The sequence below is a fragment of the Anas acuta genome, chromosome 3 (assembly GCF_963932015.1).
Source record: "Anas acuta chromosome 3, bAnaAcu1.1, whole genome shotgun sequence".
Classification (NCBI taxonomy): Eukaryota; Metazoa; Chordata; class Aves; order Anseriformes; family Anatidae; genus Anas; species Anas acuta.
In genome coordinates, this window is record NC_088981.1 from 61,047,889 (window position 1) to 61,067,472 (window position 19,584).

Here is a 19,584-nt window from a genome sequence, read left to right on the forward strand (position 1 = left end):
TGATAAGACTTGCATGTCTACATTTCCAACACAACAAGAATGTTACTTAAACTGACTTTGATCTCTTTTGGGGCATGTGATCCAGTGGGAGTACTTGCAATAAAGAACAGCATTGTGATAACTACAGTGGTTAACAAGAGGTTTCTTTACTATTTCTAACTTCTTTGTAAGGCAACGTTTGCATTTTCCAAAAATGGTAGTGGTGTTAATTCTGTTTCCTTTAGACCTTTCCCAATTGGTGAAATCCTTTACTATATTGAGGAAGGTATATTTTTCATTTCCAGTGAAGAAGTTAAAGTTACAGAAGCTTCATTGATGACTCTCTTTTGATCTAATATGCTGTTGTATAAACAAACTAGTCCAATTAAAATGGTGAATGTACTTGCATGCTTATGCAATTGCAGAAGCAATCTGCAATCGTCCTTTTAATAATGGAAAAGTTGCAATACTTATTCCATAGAAATGTGAGGTCTTCAGTTAATATATATATATATATATTAACTGATCAAAATATGTGGTTAATGGCTGATTTTAAGATTTTAATATTTGACAAAAGACTGAGGACTTTGTACTTTCCATGTTACTGTCTTCAGTAGTGATCTGCATGCTATAGAGCATCATTTACAAGTATCATGAATCTGAAACGCAAGGATTGTCCTGATATTTTTTTTGGATGTACTACATAGTTTTCTTAACTGTGTAGTATGTACTCCAAAAATATTTTAAGGGAATCTGATTTTTCATACAACATGAAGACCTGTTTCTATATTGGAGGTCAAGTCCAGTTTCTTCAATTAAGCATCACAATTGAAATTTTTTCTCTGGTCTGTAGCATTTCTGAGTCCATAGGCATACTGCATGAAGTAAACAACCAAGTGAATGCCATTTTGAAGGTTTCTATGATGAAACTTGCTTACACTGATTTACAAGTAATGAACACACTGTTAGTTGTGTTCTTTGTAATCACTGTATTAAAATTTCCAGTTATTGGAATGTACTGTGAAAGCAAATTTTCTCTCCCAGCTATGTGGGTATTGAGTAATGAGGTTTTTCTTTGTTTCAGGCTTAGTTCTAGTCAAGAATAGATATCTTATGTACAAAAAAATATTCAGTTAAAATATATTTAAGATATCTGTAAAACCTACTAGCCCATTCAGAATGAGGAAACTCATTTCCTTTTCTCATGTATAGCATAAACTGAAGCACTAACATGCTAGATGAGCATATCTGGACAAATACATCGATCTGAACACTCAAAGGTGTTGAATTTGGAAGTGGAGTTCAGCATGTCAGTTTTCAACCTAATATTTATAATTATCTGTCTCTCTTACATGTGAGCAATACCAATACTCCACATATGGGGCACTTGTGTACCACCCTGGGGAAGATGAAAATAGAATCCTGTAGTCCCCAGCAAGTCACGGTCTGCATCAGGCTGTCTGTTGCTGAGATTCAGGGTCCCCAGGCTTTGTGATCTGTCATTTATTCACACTGTCCTTTGGCTGGGCAATTATATTGGACCTCAGCAATTACCCATGTACCAATGTTGCTGTAGCTAATGAACTTGGTCCACAAATTACTGTCTCCTTTCTCAAGGCTATGAAGGTGGCAAAAAACTTGTTTGACTTCACTCAGCCTGATCTCTTCAGGCAAATTAATTCATGACCTTTTTTAAACTCATGTAATTGGATATCCACTGGCATATGATAAAACCTCTAATTAATTCAATTACGGACAGGTATGACATTTCTGTCACTAGCTTGGAAACTGATACATCCAAAGTGGATTCAGACTTGCACAAAACTTAGAGCTTCAGCCCTTGCATATAGCGAAGGGACAAACAGTAGCCACTGACTTTGGAAAAGCCAAATCCCAGATTTCGTGGAGGGTATGGTGTTTTACCTTTGTATGAAACTTAATATGAGGTTTTTATCTATGCAAGATGTGGTACATGCAGTTTGCGTATAGCACATTCAATTCAGTTTTGAGTTTTTCTGAACTTGTTCTCAGTGTAACAGAATTGAATAAGCCACATAAAGCTGGTTTTACTGTAGTATTAATTGCAATTGAAGATCAATCTCTTGTCTTCAGTTTAAATGTTCACAGTTATGTTGTGGGCAAAGATTAGAGATGTGAATATGTAAACCATCTGGCTTTTGTCATGAGAGTACTTACTTAGCCAGAAAGATTTTTAGGAACTTATTGCTGTACCCAGAATGTGATCTAATTTCACCTAAGGTAACAACACTAACAACACTTGTCTTCTGAAGGTATGGGCAATTTCAGGAGGTGAGGCATTGCATTCTGAAATAGGAACCTAAGAGGTGAACCAAACCAGTTTTTGTAAATGCCTATTTTCCTTCATTATAGATGCATAAATTTCAGCAGTCAAGGGTTGAATGAAACCGTGTCTACTAGCATCAAAAGAGATAAGCCATTGTGATACAAAAGTTGTTTTCCTTTTAGAAAGGAATGATTAGCTTGAAGACAAACTTGGCTTGCTTTTCCCTTGTTTCAATTTAACTGCTGAGGGGAGTGAGGGAAATTCCCTGTAATATTCTGGAAGTAGATTAGAACAGATACAATAATACAGCTACAATATTTAAGGTAGCTGGTGGCAAATCTTGGGCTTTAAATTTTGCTCTTTATTCATGTTGAAGATTGTTCTCAACATCTTTATTGTTTATGGGTATCCAGTCATTCACACTGGGGAACTTTCAAATAGACAAATGTGTTACTGACCTTGTCATTGAGATGTGTAGCCAACAATTAAAGTAGTTCTGGGAATGCCATGAAGTTGAAACAGAATTTTGACATTCTTGGTTCTGTAGCATATTCTGCAGTAAAAGGTAAACGTCTGAACTGCTCGGGAAAGAGGATAAGAAAAGATAATGATATGATTAAATGTGTGTATTTTTACAGTAGACCAAACAGTGATAAATTAATAAATAAAATTCTGTGAGAACAGTATGACACGAATTTAGAATTTTGCAACACTGTGTACTACCACATTTTACACTTTGTACTTACTGTGAAGGGAAGTTAAAATTCATTAAGGAAAAGGATTGCATTTTAAATATACAGCTCTGATTTTATTGCCAATAAAACATGGCAAGCTCAGGTTAAAAAAGTGTATAGATATGTGTATGCAAGGTCACTTTAAAGAAGTAGATATATATATAGTTATTTAGTTTATTTTATTATGTGTAAAACTTGTAGCTAACTTTGAAACTTATCACACTAGAATCTAGTAGAGAAGACCAATAAGCACTGTGCTCAGGGAAGTGTTGTCCTGTGGAAGTGTTCCTACATGTCTACTAGCCATAAAAATTGTTTTGCAGTTTAGAGATGTCTGAGTTTGTCAGCTGCATTTTGTTGGTCCAAAAAGGTTTGGCTGCACTCTGGTTTTGTTGATGCAACTTCGAAAATGTGGGCTAGTTGTACAGCTGCTATATTGCTTTGATTCCCTGCAAGGTAATTTAAGCTATGTTATAGAAATAATTTTCTTATCTTTATGGGGCATTGGACATCTGCCTGTGACTAGGACAGATGAACTGCTCACACAGTAACCTAAAAATGTTAGCTGAGAGACAGGAATCACGAGTAAAAGCTGTAAATGCCTTCACTAGACTAAAAACTCACTGATTTCCAGTGTGAATGGGATGAATCATGTTAATTGTATGTTGTTAGCTGGTTAGTTATTGCATTCTTTTCCTCAAAGAATGTGCCTAAAGCTGCCACAGAAGCATTTTTGAGGTAACAAACTGTCTAGAAAAGAATTTGACATTTCTGTAGCACATACTATTAAACATTAAGACAGAGAGCCTTATCAGGAACAGAATGCTAAATATCACTTTAATATCAGATTTTTTTGTTTTTGCTGTCAATTCAAAGTGCCAGTAATAGCACGTGTTGTTGTGTGAAGACAGTTGTTTGTGTGCCTCAGTTATGTGGCTACAAACAGTATGCTGTATTAAAGTATAAATATAGCCTGTATAGTACGCTTACTGGTCTGTGTTCCCAGGATAAATGTGTTTTCAGTAATCAGGTAAAATATCAGGTCATCAGCTGTTCAGAAATTACTTAGTAGCAAGTCAACTACAACACTTTTTCTATGGATTAGTTATAGGAATTAGTATGAGCATAAGATTTTTTTATGTAGCCTGTAGATTCAGAGGATTTGTGCTCTTAATAGCTTCTAGAAGATTTTTTCTCTTTTTTTTTCTTTTCCAGCAGTGTCTAGGTCTCCTTGTTACAGAGCTTTCTGAAAGCTAACAGTAAAAAAGCTGACAAAAAAAGAAATAGGTTAAGGCCAAATTCATCTGATTAGTTGAACTGTAGTCTTAGACCAGGAAAAATTGCTTCACATCAGGAAACTTTGCTCCATGCCAGGAAAACATTGTCTGGTTGCTACCTGTGAGAAAGGACACACATTCCTTTCATCTTTACTGCTCCAACCTCCTCCACAGCCCCTCTTAACATAACTCTCCCTAAACACTGTTTGCATAGGTATTTTTGGCCCAATTGCATCTTGTCATCAGTTTGGTTTACTTAATATTAGCATTAAATGATGCTAATATCCTTGAAAACAGATCAGTCCACTTTCATCATTTATTCCAGATTTAATTGTGTTTATTCATAGTATATGTATAAATCATTGTTAGAAATTTAATTTCTCTTCATTCTGTCTTGCATTAGACAGCAATAGATAATGGGCATATCTTAGCTAAATCAGTACTATGTGTACATCAGATAAATTAGGCTTTCTCATTCAAGGAGATGTGCCTTATTTTGTAAGCCAAGCTTTCATTGTCCTAGCAAATAATTGATAACTGGGAACATGTAGATGTATTAAATCCCTGCACTCACAAAAGGAAATAGTGACTTAGATGCCAGGGAGGATGAGGTTCACAGTTAAGCAGACTTACTTACGCAGAAGTTAAAATGCTACAGTGAATAGTCGCGTCTGAAAAGTAATTTTTTAAATGTTGAAATACATATTTTGACACAAAGCATCTTTTCACTTCTAACGGCTGTGAATTTATTATTCCTTTACTTTTAGGAAAACAACCTTAAGCAAAAATATCAGCACCTGCAGCATAATGTTGGAAATGGCATTTTGGTCGTTTATTTTTTTAAATAGACAATTTTTCTGAAGCATGATTTATCTGAGTATGGCAGATTTTTAAAATATTATCTAAGGTTCAAAAGTAATTGTTAACAAGGCTTATAGAATAATTACCTCTTTTTTTACCAACAGTTATTTTTAAGTCTTTCACCAGAAGTATTAGTTGCCTTAAGAGAAAAGGGTGAGAGGGAGACAAACATACTAGTTAATTTTACTGATAATAACTTCTATTTATTATCTGCCATTATTATTTTTGGCAAATCTACATTGTAGCTTTACCGTCCTTATGTCTGGCAAGATATGATAAAGCCCAACTGCTTTGAAGCAGCATAAAAAACAAACAATTCAGTTCTTTTTCTGGATTTCTATTTTAGGATTTTGTTTTGTGTGTCTGCATTACACTAAATAAAATGTTTGAATTTGGAAACTTCTATTTATGTTAAATTGTTATTACTTTCCAATTAACATACTTCTCTTGCACATAGTAGTATAACAGAGCAACATGCTTAGAATGAATTTTCATTATTTAAGTGACTTAAATGTTCAAGATTTGAAAGCTGTTTTAGAACTAGAGCTATGATTAAAAGCAGAATTTTATGCTTTGTCAAACTAGTTTAAGTGCTTTTGTATTTAAGATAGGCAATCACAATTTTCATATGTGAATTTAAAAAAATATAATTGCTATTATAGCTAAAGGTATTATTGTTTAAGAAAAATTATTTTAAAGGAGAAATGGCTAATATTTTTGTCTTCCGTGCATTCAGTATGAATATGAATAGTTTACTTATTGTCTTTGTATGCAATACAGTCTTCATATTGACATCTCAAGTTCATAGTTATTGTACAGTCTTTCAAACTACAATCAGTTTAAACAGGGAGATCACTAGCATTGAAAGAGTTGGAAATAAATGCAGATTTAGTGCGAACAGCTATTTATATTTGAACACATAATATCTGGTTATATGTTATGGTAGTTTTCAAATTAAAACTTCTGATGTTTACATAGCTTACTGTTAACATTTTAAAAATTAGTTTTTAACATGTTACATTTTTCTTTCACTCTGTTCACTCTGTGTATACCTGATAATGGAAAATAATATATGGTTCTTACTGATATACTCTAAAAAGAGGAGAAAGAACTTTCAAATATTTTCAAGGCTTCAGTGATCTAAAAATTTATACAACTGCCTTTTTTTTTTTTTTTTTCAGTAAAGTTCTTTGCTTGCTTGCTTCAACAGTTTTCAGATTACCAATCAGATGTTTTCCTTATTTAGGTTTACCTTGGCTGTTCACCTTTAATGTGAAATTTTATCCTCCTGATCCTTCACAACTGACTGAAGACATCACTAGGTACGTACAGTTCATAATATTAAACTTAAAAATTATTGCTATTTAATCAAAATAGGCTTCATAAGTTTCTGGATGCAGAACAGGTTCTATTACTGTACAATGCTCATATCAACTACTTTTTGGAGTGTGGGCACAAACTTGTCCTTTGGCATGGAAGGCATCTTGAGGAAGCAGGAGTACCTAGCAGCGTATTTCTTAAAAAGAACAAGAACATTTGTTTCTTCAGAAAGAAGAATTTAATGATAAGCTGAGATATAATTTGAGGGGAATGCAGGAGGGGAAGATGAGATCATGTATGGAGGTAGACAGTGGTTTATTCTTGGGCTGCCGATTTATTATAGAGTACATGACGGTATGGGGGTGTTGTTTTGGAGAGCAAAGCTTAAGGGACGTAAGGTAATTCAGTTACCTAAGATTGTTGAAAATGTAGCTTTTCTGGTATTAGTAAAACCATAAAACAAGTCAATAATTACATTGCTTAGATGGCAATGGAATAAAATCTAATGAGATGTAAGAACTAAATACTTTCTAAGCACCTAAAATACAGCATTGCAAGACTAACATAAGCAGTGTAGGCAATTGGTTCACTTTGTCAGGAGTTATGGCAAACCTAAGCACTTTGTTTTAATGTTTTTATCCCACTGGTGAGGTGGGATATGTCATTACATGCTGCATTTAATCAGTTCTCTACACAAAATAAGATAGCTATGTGAGTTTGTAGTTGATATATTACTACAAATAAGCTAAGACACTTAGTATGCAGTGCATTTCAACTGTGTCTGTTGAGTTTGAAAGTTTTCAGTGTCAATTGGCATTTGAATTGCATGTTCAACTGGTAAAGTGTTTTTATGATTATAGCTTAAAGTGAAATTTCTTAAAATTTGAACTTTACTTGTAAAACTTTTTTTTTAATTAAATATCTGTGCTAGGGCATGATGTCTCCTGATTGTTAACTTGTTATATTTGGTAGAAGACTATGTGCAGTACTAGAAATTATAAATTCTAATATATACTTGGTTTAAGGAAGGCAGTTATGGTTTCAGTAATGATACAGATTTCTTCTGTTACACTAATGATGAGCTAGTGACTGTAAGGTATATATAAAAGTTGGAATTTTGAAGCCAAAGGGAAATTCCAAAGGAAATGCATGGTTTTTAATTGTAAACCTTAGACACTTGCAGTCTAAAATACAAAATGAAGGAGCTTTTAAGTCTACTTTTGTTACAAACTAAATATTTTTTTATTCATTCATATATCGGTAATCAGAATTTTTCTTGCTCTTCCATTTTTAAAAGACAGCATTACTTTTCATAAAAAAAAACTGAAGTGAAATCAATTTACTATGTAGCAATGACCTTCAAAATAAGGTGTAACAAATTATTACTGTATTGGATTACTTTAAAAAATGCTTGTGATCACATGTATCAGAGAAATTGTGCTTTATCTTATATATATTTTAATTGGTAACTCTTCACCTGTTCACATTTTTCACCCCATTCCCCCTCCTTTTCTTTGTCTTGCAGATATTTCTTGTGCCTACAGCTTCGCCAGGATATTGCTTCTGGTCGACTGCCATGTTCATTTGTGACTCACGCCCTCCTTGGTTCATATATCCTGCAGGCTGAAATGGGTGATCATGACCCAGAGGAGCACCACGGTGATTACATCAGTGAATTCCAATTTGCACCCAATCAAACTCAAGAAATGGAGGAGAAAGTAGCTGAGCTACACAAAACACACAGGTCTGTCAGATACAGCGTGATGAAATTAAATCGTGCTGTCATATGTTACCATTTCTCTTAAGCTCTTAAGAGTTTATAAACTGCTAATCTGAAGCCTATTGTTGCTCTGTAAGTCTTTTGCTACATAACAGGAGCTTCTTAATCCCATGTGTTTCAAAATGTCAATTTGAAAATAATAGCTTCACTAAGATATCAGAAGAGATCATCTGGAGAAAATATTTTATACAAGCATATGAATTAGTTGTCCAGTTCATGACAAGGTAGACCTAAAAATATTTTGAAAGAGTGAATACGGAAACCTAAATTAAGGGAATATAACTGCTCTGAAAGAACAGTTTCACTTTATGTTGAAAATGCTATTGATACCTTACAAACGGACATTTTTCTGTGTGTCTGAATTGCAGGATTCTTCTGTTTTGATTCTTTGTTCTTTGGACAATAAACTCAAGGTTTGTTTTTTGGCTTTAGGGGCTTGACTCCAGCACAGGCAGATTCCCAGTTCCTAGAAAATGCTAAGAGACTTTCCATGTATGGAGTGGATTTACATCATGCCAAGGTATCGGGGTTTGATTTGGTTTTCAAATAGTGCTTGGTATTAAAGAGAGTAGTGTATTCTTGATTTGAAAGTGTTTGGATCCTCAGTGCTTTCATATGAGCCTTTTATCTCATGATAACTACTCTGTTAACAGCTTTGACATTCTTAAAATCTATTTTAAGTTGAGTTTTATTTAATGTGTAGACATGTGTGCATCCTAGATAGAATATTCTAGAATATTCTAAGAAGATCTTAAGCATCTGGTTTTTGGATCAAAGAGAGTTGGGGCTATAAAGTGAAGCCTAAAAGAATATGTAATTATTTCTGAAATTCCCCAAGACTTAGAAATGACAAGTATGGGTGGGAAGAGGTCTTGAGGGGGAGTTGCTTTTCAGAGGCTTTTCTTTTTCATCCCTTTGGATGAGTCAAATCAAAACTGCATTTCTATTAGGATTTTTAATGTAAAAATCCAACAAGCCAACTAACCTTCGCTCCCCTTTCAGTCCCTCCCACAAATCCAGAGTCTCAAATGAGGAAAAGTAATGTGTTGTAAGCATATCAGTCATATATATGACTGATTTTCTTCTTTATATATATATTTTTCTTCTTTATATATATACATACATATATATATATATATATATACATATATATAAAGAAGAAAACTTCTTTATATATATACATATTCTTCTTTATATATATACATATATATATATATATATATATATACATATATATAAAGAAGAAAACCAAGACTTTAAAATACTGGAGATGGACTCCTACAGAAATTTTATGCGCTTACATTTGCAATTTTCCACAGACTACATCTTGTGTTCTCTTAGAAACACTTGAAAAATATGCTTACATTTTTATTCATGTACATTAAATATGTCTGGAATATTTATTCATTTTCTAATACAAGTGCAGTATGGCAGTTCACTTGGTCTGAAGCACTTCAAGGAACTTGCATACATAAGAGTTTGAGCTTTCCTTTGCCATAGTGAAGCATCTGAACGAACTGCTGTTTGCCAGGGTCCACTTGCAGCTAATTGTTATGCTGGTGAAGCAACACTTAATGACAGTGTTGGCATTTGATGCAGTTGATTTGTTTTTTTGTGAGGACATATGCCATATTACTCTGCAGCAGTACAGTATATCCAGGCCTTATCAGTAAGTGGTTGTGTAGCTTGCTGAACTGGCATCAAATGCTGTCAGTAGCACAGAATGCTAAGAAACCCTGCGTGACAGCACTTTGATTGAAATGATTATGCTGATATTTCAGCTAGCTATCCATTGCTTCCTGCATCTTCTTTGGAATCGTAGGTGAATGTAAAAGATCACCGTCACCAACTTGCTCTGACTTTCTTGTTGGAGAGATCTGTTCTTACTCTCACTTCTTTCAGTATTAGAAATCAAATCATCGGTACACCCACCGTACTTCTCATAGTTGTTGACTTTGTCCTTATTGACAGAATACCTAAATTTCCCAGGACTGTGGTAAGTACAGATAGAGGAGTGCCAAATTACTGGAGTCCAAATCCTTTGTTATAAAATTGTTACACTTGGTCATTTCTTCTTTAACAATCTCAATGTCACGGTCTTTCAAATTTTAATGTGAAATGAGTCCCGTTTGCCTGAGATAATTACTTGTTTGGAATGTTAATAAAATGATTTTTATGAAATTGTCTCATACACAATAGGATTCTGAAGGTGTGGATATCATGCTGGGTGTGTGTGCTAATGGACTGCTCATTTACAAAGATAGACTCCGGATCAACCGCTTTGCTTGGCCAAAAATTCTGAAGATTTCCTATAAGCGAAGTAATTTCTACATCAAAATCAGACCAGCAGAAGTAAGTAATACCTTTGTCTTGCCTTTTTTTGTCTGATTATTTCTATACAGCAACAGAAAAAAGTGTCAGTTTTTACTAGGCATTCTGGAAGGCTTATGTTGGATTCGAGAAGAATTTCAGAGGGTTTTATTTTTGTCATCAGATTCTACCGCTTGTATTAAGCACTTCTGATGATTAATGAATGTGAGTCCAGCACTTTTTTTTGGAGGGGGAATGTAATAGATGCAATCCTGTAACTTATATTTAGTGCAGGTAAAGCTAGTTACACTGGCCACGTTTTTACAAAATTGCAGCCCCTAGGGAGAGTCAGCCTCTCTTCCTCTGTGGATATAATTGTTCACTAAATGTCAGTGCCGCTAGTTTTATGGATGTAAGCAAAGACCTGAGTTGTCCTGTAGAGAGCTCTAACTTCCTGTTAGCTGCTGCAGAAATATTGAATTCACCTTTTTTCACTTACCGTTGTAAGTTTATGGGAGTCAACGAAGGAGGGAGGTTTACATTTTGAGCACATTTTAACTGGAAAATCTTTGTAGAAAACAAAATGATGAACTCTTTAAAGTATATCCTAAAATGTTTAGGGTAGCTTTTGCTGTGTGAATAAATAAAATATGTTAATGACATTACAGAGCTAAATGGAGGAAAAGGTTTGAATTTATTCCTGAATTATTCTAGGCAAGATATGTACTGTCTGCTAATCTCAAATTGTAATCCATTAAAACTTTAAATGGCAAGTCACCTTCCCACAGCCTTGTATAAAAGCAGTATGATTACTTTATGCTGATACAAAATCAGCTGTAGTGCTTATAAATAATAGGCAAGTTTTAAAGATATATTTTTAAATCTGTCTTAATTTTGGTTCCCAGTTCTCTTAAGTGACCAAAAACAAATTAGCCTCTGCACAATCTTATAAAGCTAACTCATCATTTCTCAAAGCATTTATTTTGTTTGCACACACTTAAAAGTTCACAGAGCAATTCCCAGACCCTGTTTTGTTGAAAAGGGATTTAGTAAAGTATGGAACACTTTCAGTTTGAAATCTTTACAGTATTTTAGTGTAAATAGACTTCACGTGAAATGACAGGAACTGTGTTTAGCTTAAGTCTAATAGCCAGTAATGCAATACTTACATTGTACTTTTGTAAAACGTATAAATGTAAAACATGTAAAACTGGAAAACGTATGTATAAACAAATATATTTTTGCTAAAAAGAAAAAAGATATTTAATGAAATGGATCAGTAAGAGTGACACTGCAATATGGATTTCAGACTGGTATTGAATCCAAGAAAAATGTGCAGCACAACCTGCAGTACAATTTTTTCATTCAGTTAAAAAGTGTATTGGGCTGCTAATCAGAAAATTAGCAAGGAATGCTGAAGTATTTTTGAATTTCTCAGAAGTCATTAGTACAGATAGGAAGTGATAATGTGTTTATTACCTGTCATGATTAGCCCACCCAGTATAATTATATTAAAAGGCTAGAAACTGGTATTTTTGAAGTCTTACAAACTCTTACGACAGGAGAATTACTGCTTCTTACAGTAATGGAATTATCTGAACTCTGCCTTCCAGTTAATAGCCATGTTAAGGAAATGGGTTAATTTATTTGTGGATTCTTTCCAGCTGGAACAGTTTGAGAGCACTATTGGGTTCAAACTGCCAAACCACCGGGCTGCTAAAAGGTTATGGAAGGTTTGTGTGGAGCACCATACTTTCTTCAGGTAAATAAGTCTCTGCTTCCCCAGTTTTGCCAGGTATGCTCATATCTTTGAAAGGATATGAGGAAAGTTGAGAAGGTTTATCCCCTCTTTTCCCCTACTTACTCCCTGTATTAACACCTCTTAGACAGAAGACATCCTATGAGTCACTGACACAGAATTACCAGTTCTGAAGGTCTAAAGTACAAACAAGTGTCATTTAAACTTTCAGCATGCTACCAGTATTAAACTAAACTAATAATCATACAAAGTATTTACTGAGAGATCTACTTTTCAAAATGACAATCTAGAGAGCCAATAGACAAAATAAGCTGTGGGTTTGACAGTTAATCTTCATTCACTCCATTTTTTTCAGTATCTTCTGCTGTTTAAATGCTTACAGCTGAATTTTTGCTTGTTGATAAACTGGACTGAATTCACAGTCCATTCTTTAAAGAAAAGCATGCTATTTATTTATGTAATAAACCCTAACTTAGAATTATAGAATATCCCAAGCTAGGAGGGACCCACAAGGATCATTGAGTTGAACTCTTTGAGTCCCCTAAGGACCACCCAAAAAATTGGACCATATGTCTGAGAGTATTGTCGTTTCATAGAAGTGCTTAAAATTTTCTCTGCATTTTTTCTCAGTAACTGCCAAATGCACAATTCTGAATCAATTATTGAAACTACGGTCTATTTGTCAATGACTACTTCAACAGCAGAGTTGTTTCTTTCTACTTCCAGCATTGAGAAGTAATTTGAAAAATCTTTTTTTTTTTATAATAGCATAATCTCCATGAAGGAGTGCATGTTCTCATGCAGCCTCAGGAGTAATAGATTTAGGTTGAATCTCTCATGCATTGAATAGTCCTCGAATCTAGGTTTCTCATTGTAAAAAGGGCATGTAAAGGATTAAGCTTTCTCCTTCAGTAGAAGGAGAACTTCTCCTTACTAGACTTCTTAGTTAAGTTTATTAACCTAAATAGCTCATCATTCTATATTTCTTCAAAAGTTGAAGTCTGCTTTGGCTGTTGCTGTCTGTATGTCATTTGTGGTAACAGTTCTTTTCTGCAATGGAAAGAATGTTAATGCTCTTCAAATGAATCATGCAGTGGCCTGCATGAACTATATTTCCTATTTTTACAGTAATAAAATGGACCTAAATGGAGAATAAAATCTTATGGAAGTCAAAAATACTAAACTGAGAAATACCATTTTCAAATATAAAAGTTCTTAGGAGTATTAATATGTATCAGATAATCTTACTATAGAAATTCTGACATAATAAAAATAATTGGATTTCATTCCAATTGGAAGTGGCTTTTCCTAATCAGGCATGACACGATGACAAGAATTATGTAACATATACTTCAACCATTCTGTAAAATCCATATACTCCACTGATGTCATCAGACAAAATCCTCAAAACCTTTCATCCTGATTTAAAAACAGTAAAATAAATCCAGCTCTGTTTGTCTCCAAAGATAAACAGCAGAAGCAATTGCTACAGTGCAAGCTACAGTTTTTTTTTTTTCATTTCATGTGTATTGCTTGTGTATACCACAGTAAATTGTATTAAATCTAGATTTACGTTTTTGGTTTCCAGACCTCCTGGCATGCCCTATATAACATTTTAAGATTCCTTGTATTATTCGTTTTTCCAGAATTTCAGTTTTTTCAAATAATAAATGCATTAAGATCCACCTTCTTTGTAAATTATGGGAAATTCATTGAGCATGTGAAGTTATTTATAGAAATTTGAAATGAACTATATTGAAAATGACGACTAAAAGGCACTGGATTTGTTTGTATCAGCTCAGCCTTACAGAATTCCAGTAATGTTTTATTACATTTATAATACATTATAAATGTATGTACATACACATTTATATTACAGTTACATTAATCTTTTGAGATAAGCTTAGTTTGCAACTTTAGACCTTATCCAAAACATGTTTATAATTCTACTTTATGATGTTTTATTTGAACTTTTCAAGATAGTTTTAGTGTCCCCAGTATGTCTTAAAATGACGCAAACATAGTCTTTAGTTACTTTTATGTAATTAAACTTGTAATACCTAAATAAATAAATAAATCAAATGCCCTTAATCAGGAAGTAACTATTTATCTCGTGTTTTCCACATTCAAAGATTAAAAGTTTTTCTCAGCAGGGTGGAAAACAAAAATGGCAGTCAATGCTGTAGCTTTGCCAAGACTGGGAAATAAAGAACAGAAGGAACCTTGGAAAAACACTCTTAGCCTTTTTCCTCATAATGCCGAATATATTCTCTTTTGGAAATAATGTGGAGAAATATATTTGTGACAAAGATTGCATAAGGCTGTTTTATAGGTGCAAGAAAAGTGAAACTCCAGATCCTTGTGACTTTGTTATATATGGCCTTAGTGCAGAGGGGTAGACTAGTCTGTCCTGAGAATTGTTTTCTTTTAAAATATATTGGAACCCATTAGGATTCAGGTGCATGCGTTTGCATTGTAGGCATGTGTGATCAGATCCCTCTGGCTAGCACCCTGGCAAAGATATAAACTTCCTTTCTCTCTTAGAGAAAATGGTAGCCTTCTACCTCTTACCATTCTTTTTTGCAAAGTATCTGCAAACCCCCCAGTTTTGCTGAAATATCTTTAAAATGACTGTCAGTTTTCAGAACCCACTATTGGAAACTGCCTAAATATATTCTGGATCTGATTCTACTGTCACAGATACTCCATGTGCAAATGGTTCAAAAGAATAGAACAAAGTCAGCATCCTATGTCTTTCTGGCACATGTGTCATCATAAGTACAATAGGCATGGTAGTTGTTGGTCCTGCTTGAAAGAAGCTGATATTCAGAGAGAGAATAAGACACGGATACCCCATGCTGGATAAGCGTGTATTTGCAGCACTATGTTGATTCAGGGGAAACATCAAATACCTTTCTAGAGAAACTGAGGCTTGGAAGAGTTCTTACAGTGATGACTGTTGATCCATCAACAAGGACGGTACTGGGGGATACCCTTAAATTGATCCCTTAAATTCATGTGGTGTCAAAAACTGGTAGAAAATTGCAGGATATCTTGTAGCAATTCTGCCAAACTGCTACTAGGAATTTCTCTGAGGTTGACTCCAACACTTAAGAACAAAGGTATAAAGATAAACATCCAGCATTAATACTACTCATAACTGAATCTTTTTTTCACTCTTTTCATGATACTCCTTTTTTTCCCACTCTCCTTATGTACAGCAAGCATCAATTTACACAAATCTATAAACTGCAAAGTAAATACAGTGGGGTTTGAATCTAGCTTATTAAACTTCTTAGCGTTGAGTGACAGTTCTATATCCATCTGAGCCTTCCCCTCCCCGCCCCCCCCCCCACCTTCATTCAGTCTGCTATGCAGCTTTGGGACACCATTCCCTCCCTAACTGTGAGGAGTAGCAGCTGCCATATTGGTACCTCTGAATACGCGTTGTGTATGGTTTCCCCTGCAAGTAATGTTCTAAGGAGAAAGATCTGAGAGGTATGCCACATAAACCTGAACTTGCCTCAGCTATTCAGAAAAAAACACCATTTAATCTAGATAGTATGAGAAGATCAAGGTTTTGCTTAGTTATACTGTGGAAAACATGGTAATTATCAGCAGCACTTCAACTCTAAATGCAAATACTAAATAATACTCCTTGTTTTAGAAGTTCTTCTCAGATTTTGATAAAATCACTACTTGAAATGCACAAATCATGCCTAGTGAACTAAAGCTGCAATATAATAAGTACTGTTAAAAGTACCTCATTACATAGATAAAATAAAGCCTTTACAGTTGACTTTATCCATGTTTGCTTTTTAGACTTCTATCACCAGAACAGCCTCCAAAAGCAAAGTTTCTAACCTTGGGTTCTAAGTTTCGCTACAGCGGACGTACACAAGCACAGACACGACAGGCTAGCAACCTCATAGATAGACCAGCTCCGTACTTTGAACGCACTTCAAGCAAACGTGTTTCCAGAAGTCTTGATGGAGGTATGAAATATGACACATTTATCCAGTGTATATTGTGTTGTCACTCTGATCTGAGTGACATTTAAAATTGTTGACATTGTGAATGCCTAAAATATCAATTGGCAAGTTTGTCAATTTCTGTTTCTGATGGATTGAGTGAAGAGTAGTTACTTCTGTTACTTATATCAATAACATACTATATCAACTTTTTGGTTAAGCAGTAAGTTAAGGTACTGCCTAAATTGTATGGTACTGCAGTGAAAATATGGAGGATTCTAAATTGGACATATGCTTCAATACTCCAATCTGTTTTACTAGATAGGCGTGCATTGTATGCTGTTGATTAGAATTGTATGGTCAGTGGCATTTTTGGGACCCTGGATTGGCCTGGGTGTGTCTCTCTGTGCCAAAGTAGAAAAGGCAGAGCAAGTAGTTCCTTTTGGTTTTGTATAATTTTATTCAGTGTATTGCCATTCTGGTGTGCTCCTTAGTTACTTCTGTGTTCAGCCCACAAGCTTTCTGTTCAGCTTGTACGAATATCTAAAATGTGTGGTTACTGATATTTGGTCTCTGACTAAACAGAAATACCTTCTGATTTTCTTTAATGGAAACAGACAAAACAGACATACTTTGCAAAGGCAAATATATTATTAGTAGGATGTGCAGGAGACATAGAAGCACATGCTTTACTCTAAATTACTTTTGAAAGATACAACATTAAAAAATCTTTATAAAAATGAGTTTGACTTAAATTCAGGCATACACAGCTTTACTAGGATAAAAGTGAACTGTAACAATGATGTGAGTTTAGCTACAATTAAGCTGTTAACTTTGCATATTTCCTCCAGAAACGTATTAGACAGAATATTTTTTTTTCTCCAAATCTTCGTTCTCCCATACTGGGGCAAATGAGCAAAGGACTCTTATTTGGGAAACCTACAGTTTGTTACCATCTGGAGGCCTAAGCAAAAATAAGAGGGAAAAATGTGTGCTCTATTAGCTTGTGATGAGTTGCTAGCTTCTGATGAGTCCTTGTAGAAACCAAAAGACACTACATCAGTACAAACTGTCTGATTCAGTTTGTTTAATTTGGCTAGAAACAATTGCCCAACTCTCAGGGATTACTTCAGCAAGTCTTTCAGGGGATCTTTTGTGCTGTAATATTTTTTTAAACTATCATGCAAAATCAAGTCCTGTTCTTCCTTCAAGCAGTAGTCCAGATGTAGGTCATTCCTCGAGTGTATATTTGAAACTGGAGAAATCCTGGAAAGTGTACACTGAATCCCTGCCTCTTCTTTCTGAACATCAGCATGTCCAGTACCACTGTTCCTCCCAAGTATCTGCAGTTGAGTACTTCATCTCTCTGAGTTAGTCTTAATACCCTCACTGCACCCCTGCTTGAGGGACCTCAGCATGCTGGAGAAATGGGCTTAAAGAAACCATAATGAAATTCAATAAATATAAATGCAGAGCTTTGCATCTGAGGTGGAATTATACCATAAACCACTACATGCTGCAGGAGTGACTGCTTTGAAAGCAGCTTTGCAGAAAAAGATCTGGGGGCTCCCAGTGGACAAGCTGAATGCGAGAAAGCAGCGTGTGCTTATAGCAAAGAAGGCCAGCTGTCTATTGAACTGTATTAGCAAGAGCGTGGCCAGCCCATTAAAAGTAACAATTACTTACCTCTATTCAGTACATTGTGAGACCAAATGTGTAGTTCTGTGTCCACCATTGGGCTCCCCAGTACAGGATGGGCGTTGATGTACTGCAGTGAGCCCAGTGAAGGGCTACCAAGCTGATCATGGAGCTGGGGGAACGTGGTATATGTGGAGAGGCTGAGAGACATATAGTCCTTCAGCTTTAAGAAAAGGGTGTGGGGAAATATCCATGTAGACATACAGGGGAAGGTACAGAAAAGATGAAACCAGACTCTTCTCAGAGGTGCCCAGCAATAATACAATGGGGAGTGGATGCAAGTTTGAGACACAAGAAATTTCAGTTAGAAATTTCAGTTAGAAATATTTATTTGTTGAAATATTTATTTTCAAATACTTTGGAAATGCTCACAAGTCCCTGAGCAACCTGGTCTAATTAGACCTGCTTTGAACAGGGGGGAGGTCAGGCTAGTTGAACTCCAGGTGTTTTTTCCAACCTAAATTATTTTGTGATTTGTTAAGTTACTCTTGCCCTTGTGGAACTTGAGAGACATATGCCCAGGAAGTGCTCTATTTGCCATCCAAGAAGGGATCAGAAGCTTAAGTTGCAGACTTGCTAATTAGAGAATCCCCGAAAGCATAACGTTCAAAATTGAACATTTGCCATTAGGAGGCCTTGGCTTCTCAGCAGTTTAACTGAGAGCCTCTGATGTGAATCTGGCTGAGACTGTTATCAAAAACCATATTCCTCAAAGATTCTCAAAGAAAAGCTTTTTTGAACTTTCTGCGCTTTGGCTTTGTAAAGTCAAGACTTCAGGGGCATATGAATGTTCTACAGAAGATTGCTAAACAAATGAAGTTTATATCAAAGTTATACTTAGTAAGGCTGCTTAACTTAATGAACTCTCCTGTACTCCATTCCTACTATTTTGACCAAGCCAGCCATCCTTATTTGGAAAAGGAAAAAAAAGCCATCCTGCTCTGAGCTGAATCAAATAAGAGGGGATATCCTGGTTTTGGGTAGGATAGAATTAATTTTCCTCCTAGTAGCTGGTATGGTGCTGCTTTGGACTTACAAAGAGAATAATGTTGACAACGCACCAGTGTTTTAATTGTTGCAGAGCAGTGCTTCCACTAAACCAAGGACTTGTCAGCTTCTCACACTGTCCTGTCAGTGGGTCACCTGGGGGTGCAGCAGGAGCTGGGAGTGGACAGACCCAGGACAGCTGGCCCAAAGTGGCCAAAGGGATTTTCTGTACCATGTGGCATCATGCTCAGAAAATGTATGGTGTTGCTGGTTGGGATGGGAGGTACCAGCTGCTCAGGGTCAGGCTGGGTATTGCAGGCAGGGACAGTGGGTGGTGTGCATCACTTGCTTTTTACATATTATTATTTATTTTTCTGTCATATTATGTCTGTCATATGCCTTCATCTCAATCCACAAGTTGTTTTTTCCTCCTGATTCCCTTCCCCATCCCAGAGAGGGATGGGGTAGGGTGAGCGAATGGCTGTGTGGTGATTTGCTGCCTGCTGGGTTAAACCACAACAGGGGAAAAAACAAACACCATTCACTCTCTTGTTTGATTACATTGCATGAATATATTGAATATATATAAGTGAATTTTCCCCT

General features: G+C 35.4%; 1 protein-coding gene across 12 annotated transcripts in view; it reads left to right on the forward strand.

The window, feature by feature from the left end:
• The window catches only part of EPB41L2 (erythrocyte membrane protein band 4.1 like 2), a 108,099-nt gene that overhangs the window by 63,393 nt on the left and 25,122 nt on the right, over window positions 1–19,584 (forward strand). For all 12 annotated transcript variants that reach the window (XM_068677429.1, XM_068677428.1, XM_068677433.1 and 9 more), the window contains 6 exons: window positions 6,403–6,478; window positions 8,002–8,220; window positions 8,689–8,776; window positions 10,456–10,608; window positions 12,231–12,328; window positions 16,148–16,320. In XM_068677429.1, coding sequence (XP_068533530.1) covers window positions 6,403–6,478; window positions 8,002–8,220; window positions 8,689–8,776; window positions 10,456–10,608; window positions 12,231–12,328; window positions 16,148–16,320 — 807 coding nt within the window. The remainder of the gene's footprint in view (window positions 1–6,402; window positions 6,479–8,001; window positions 8,221–8,688; window positions 8,777–10,455; window positions 10,609–12,230; window positions 12,329–16,147; window positions 16,321–19,584) is intronic.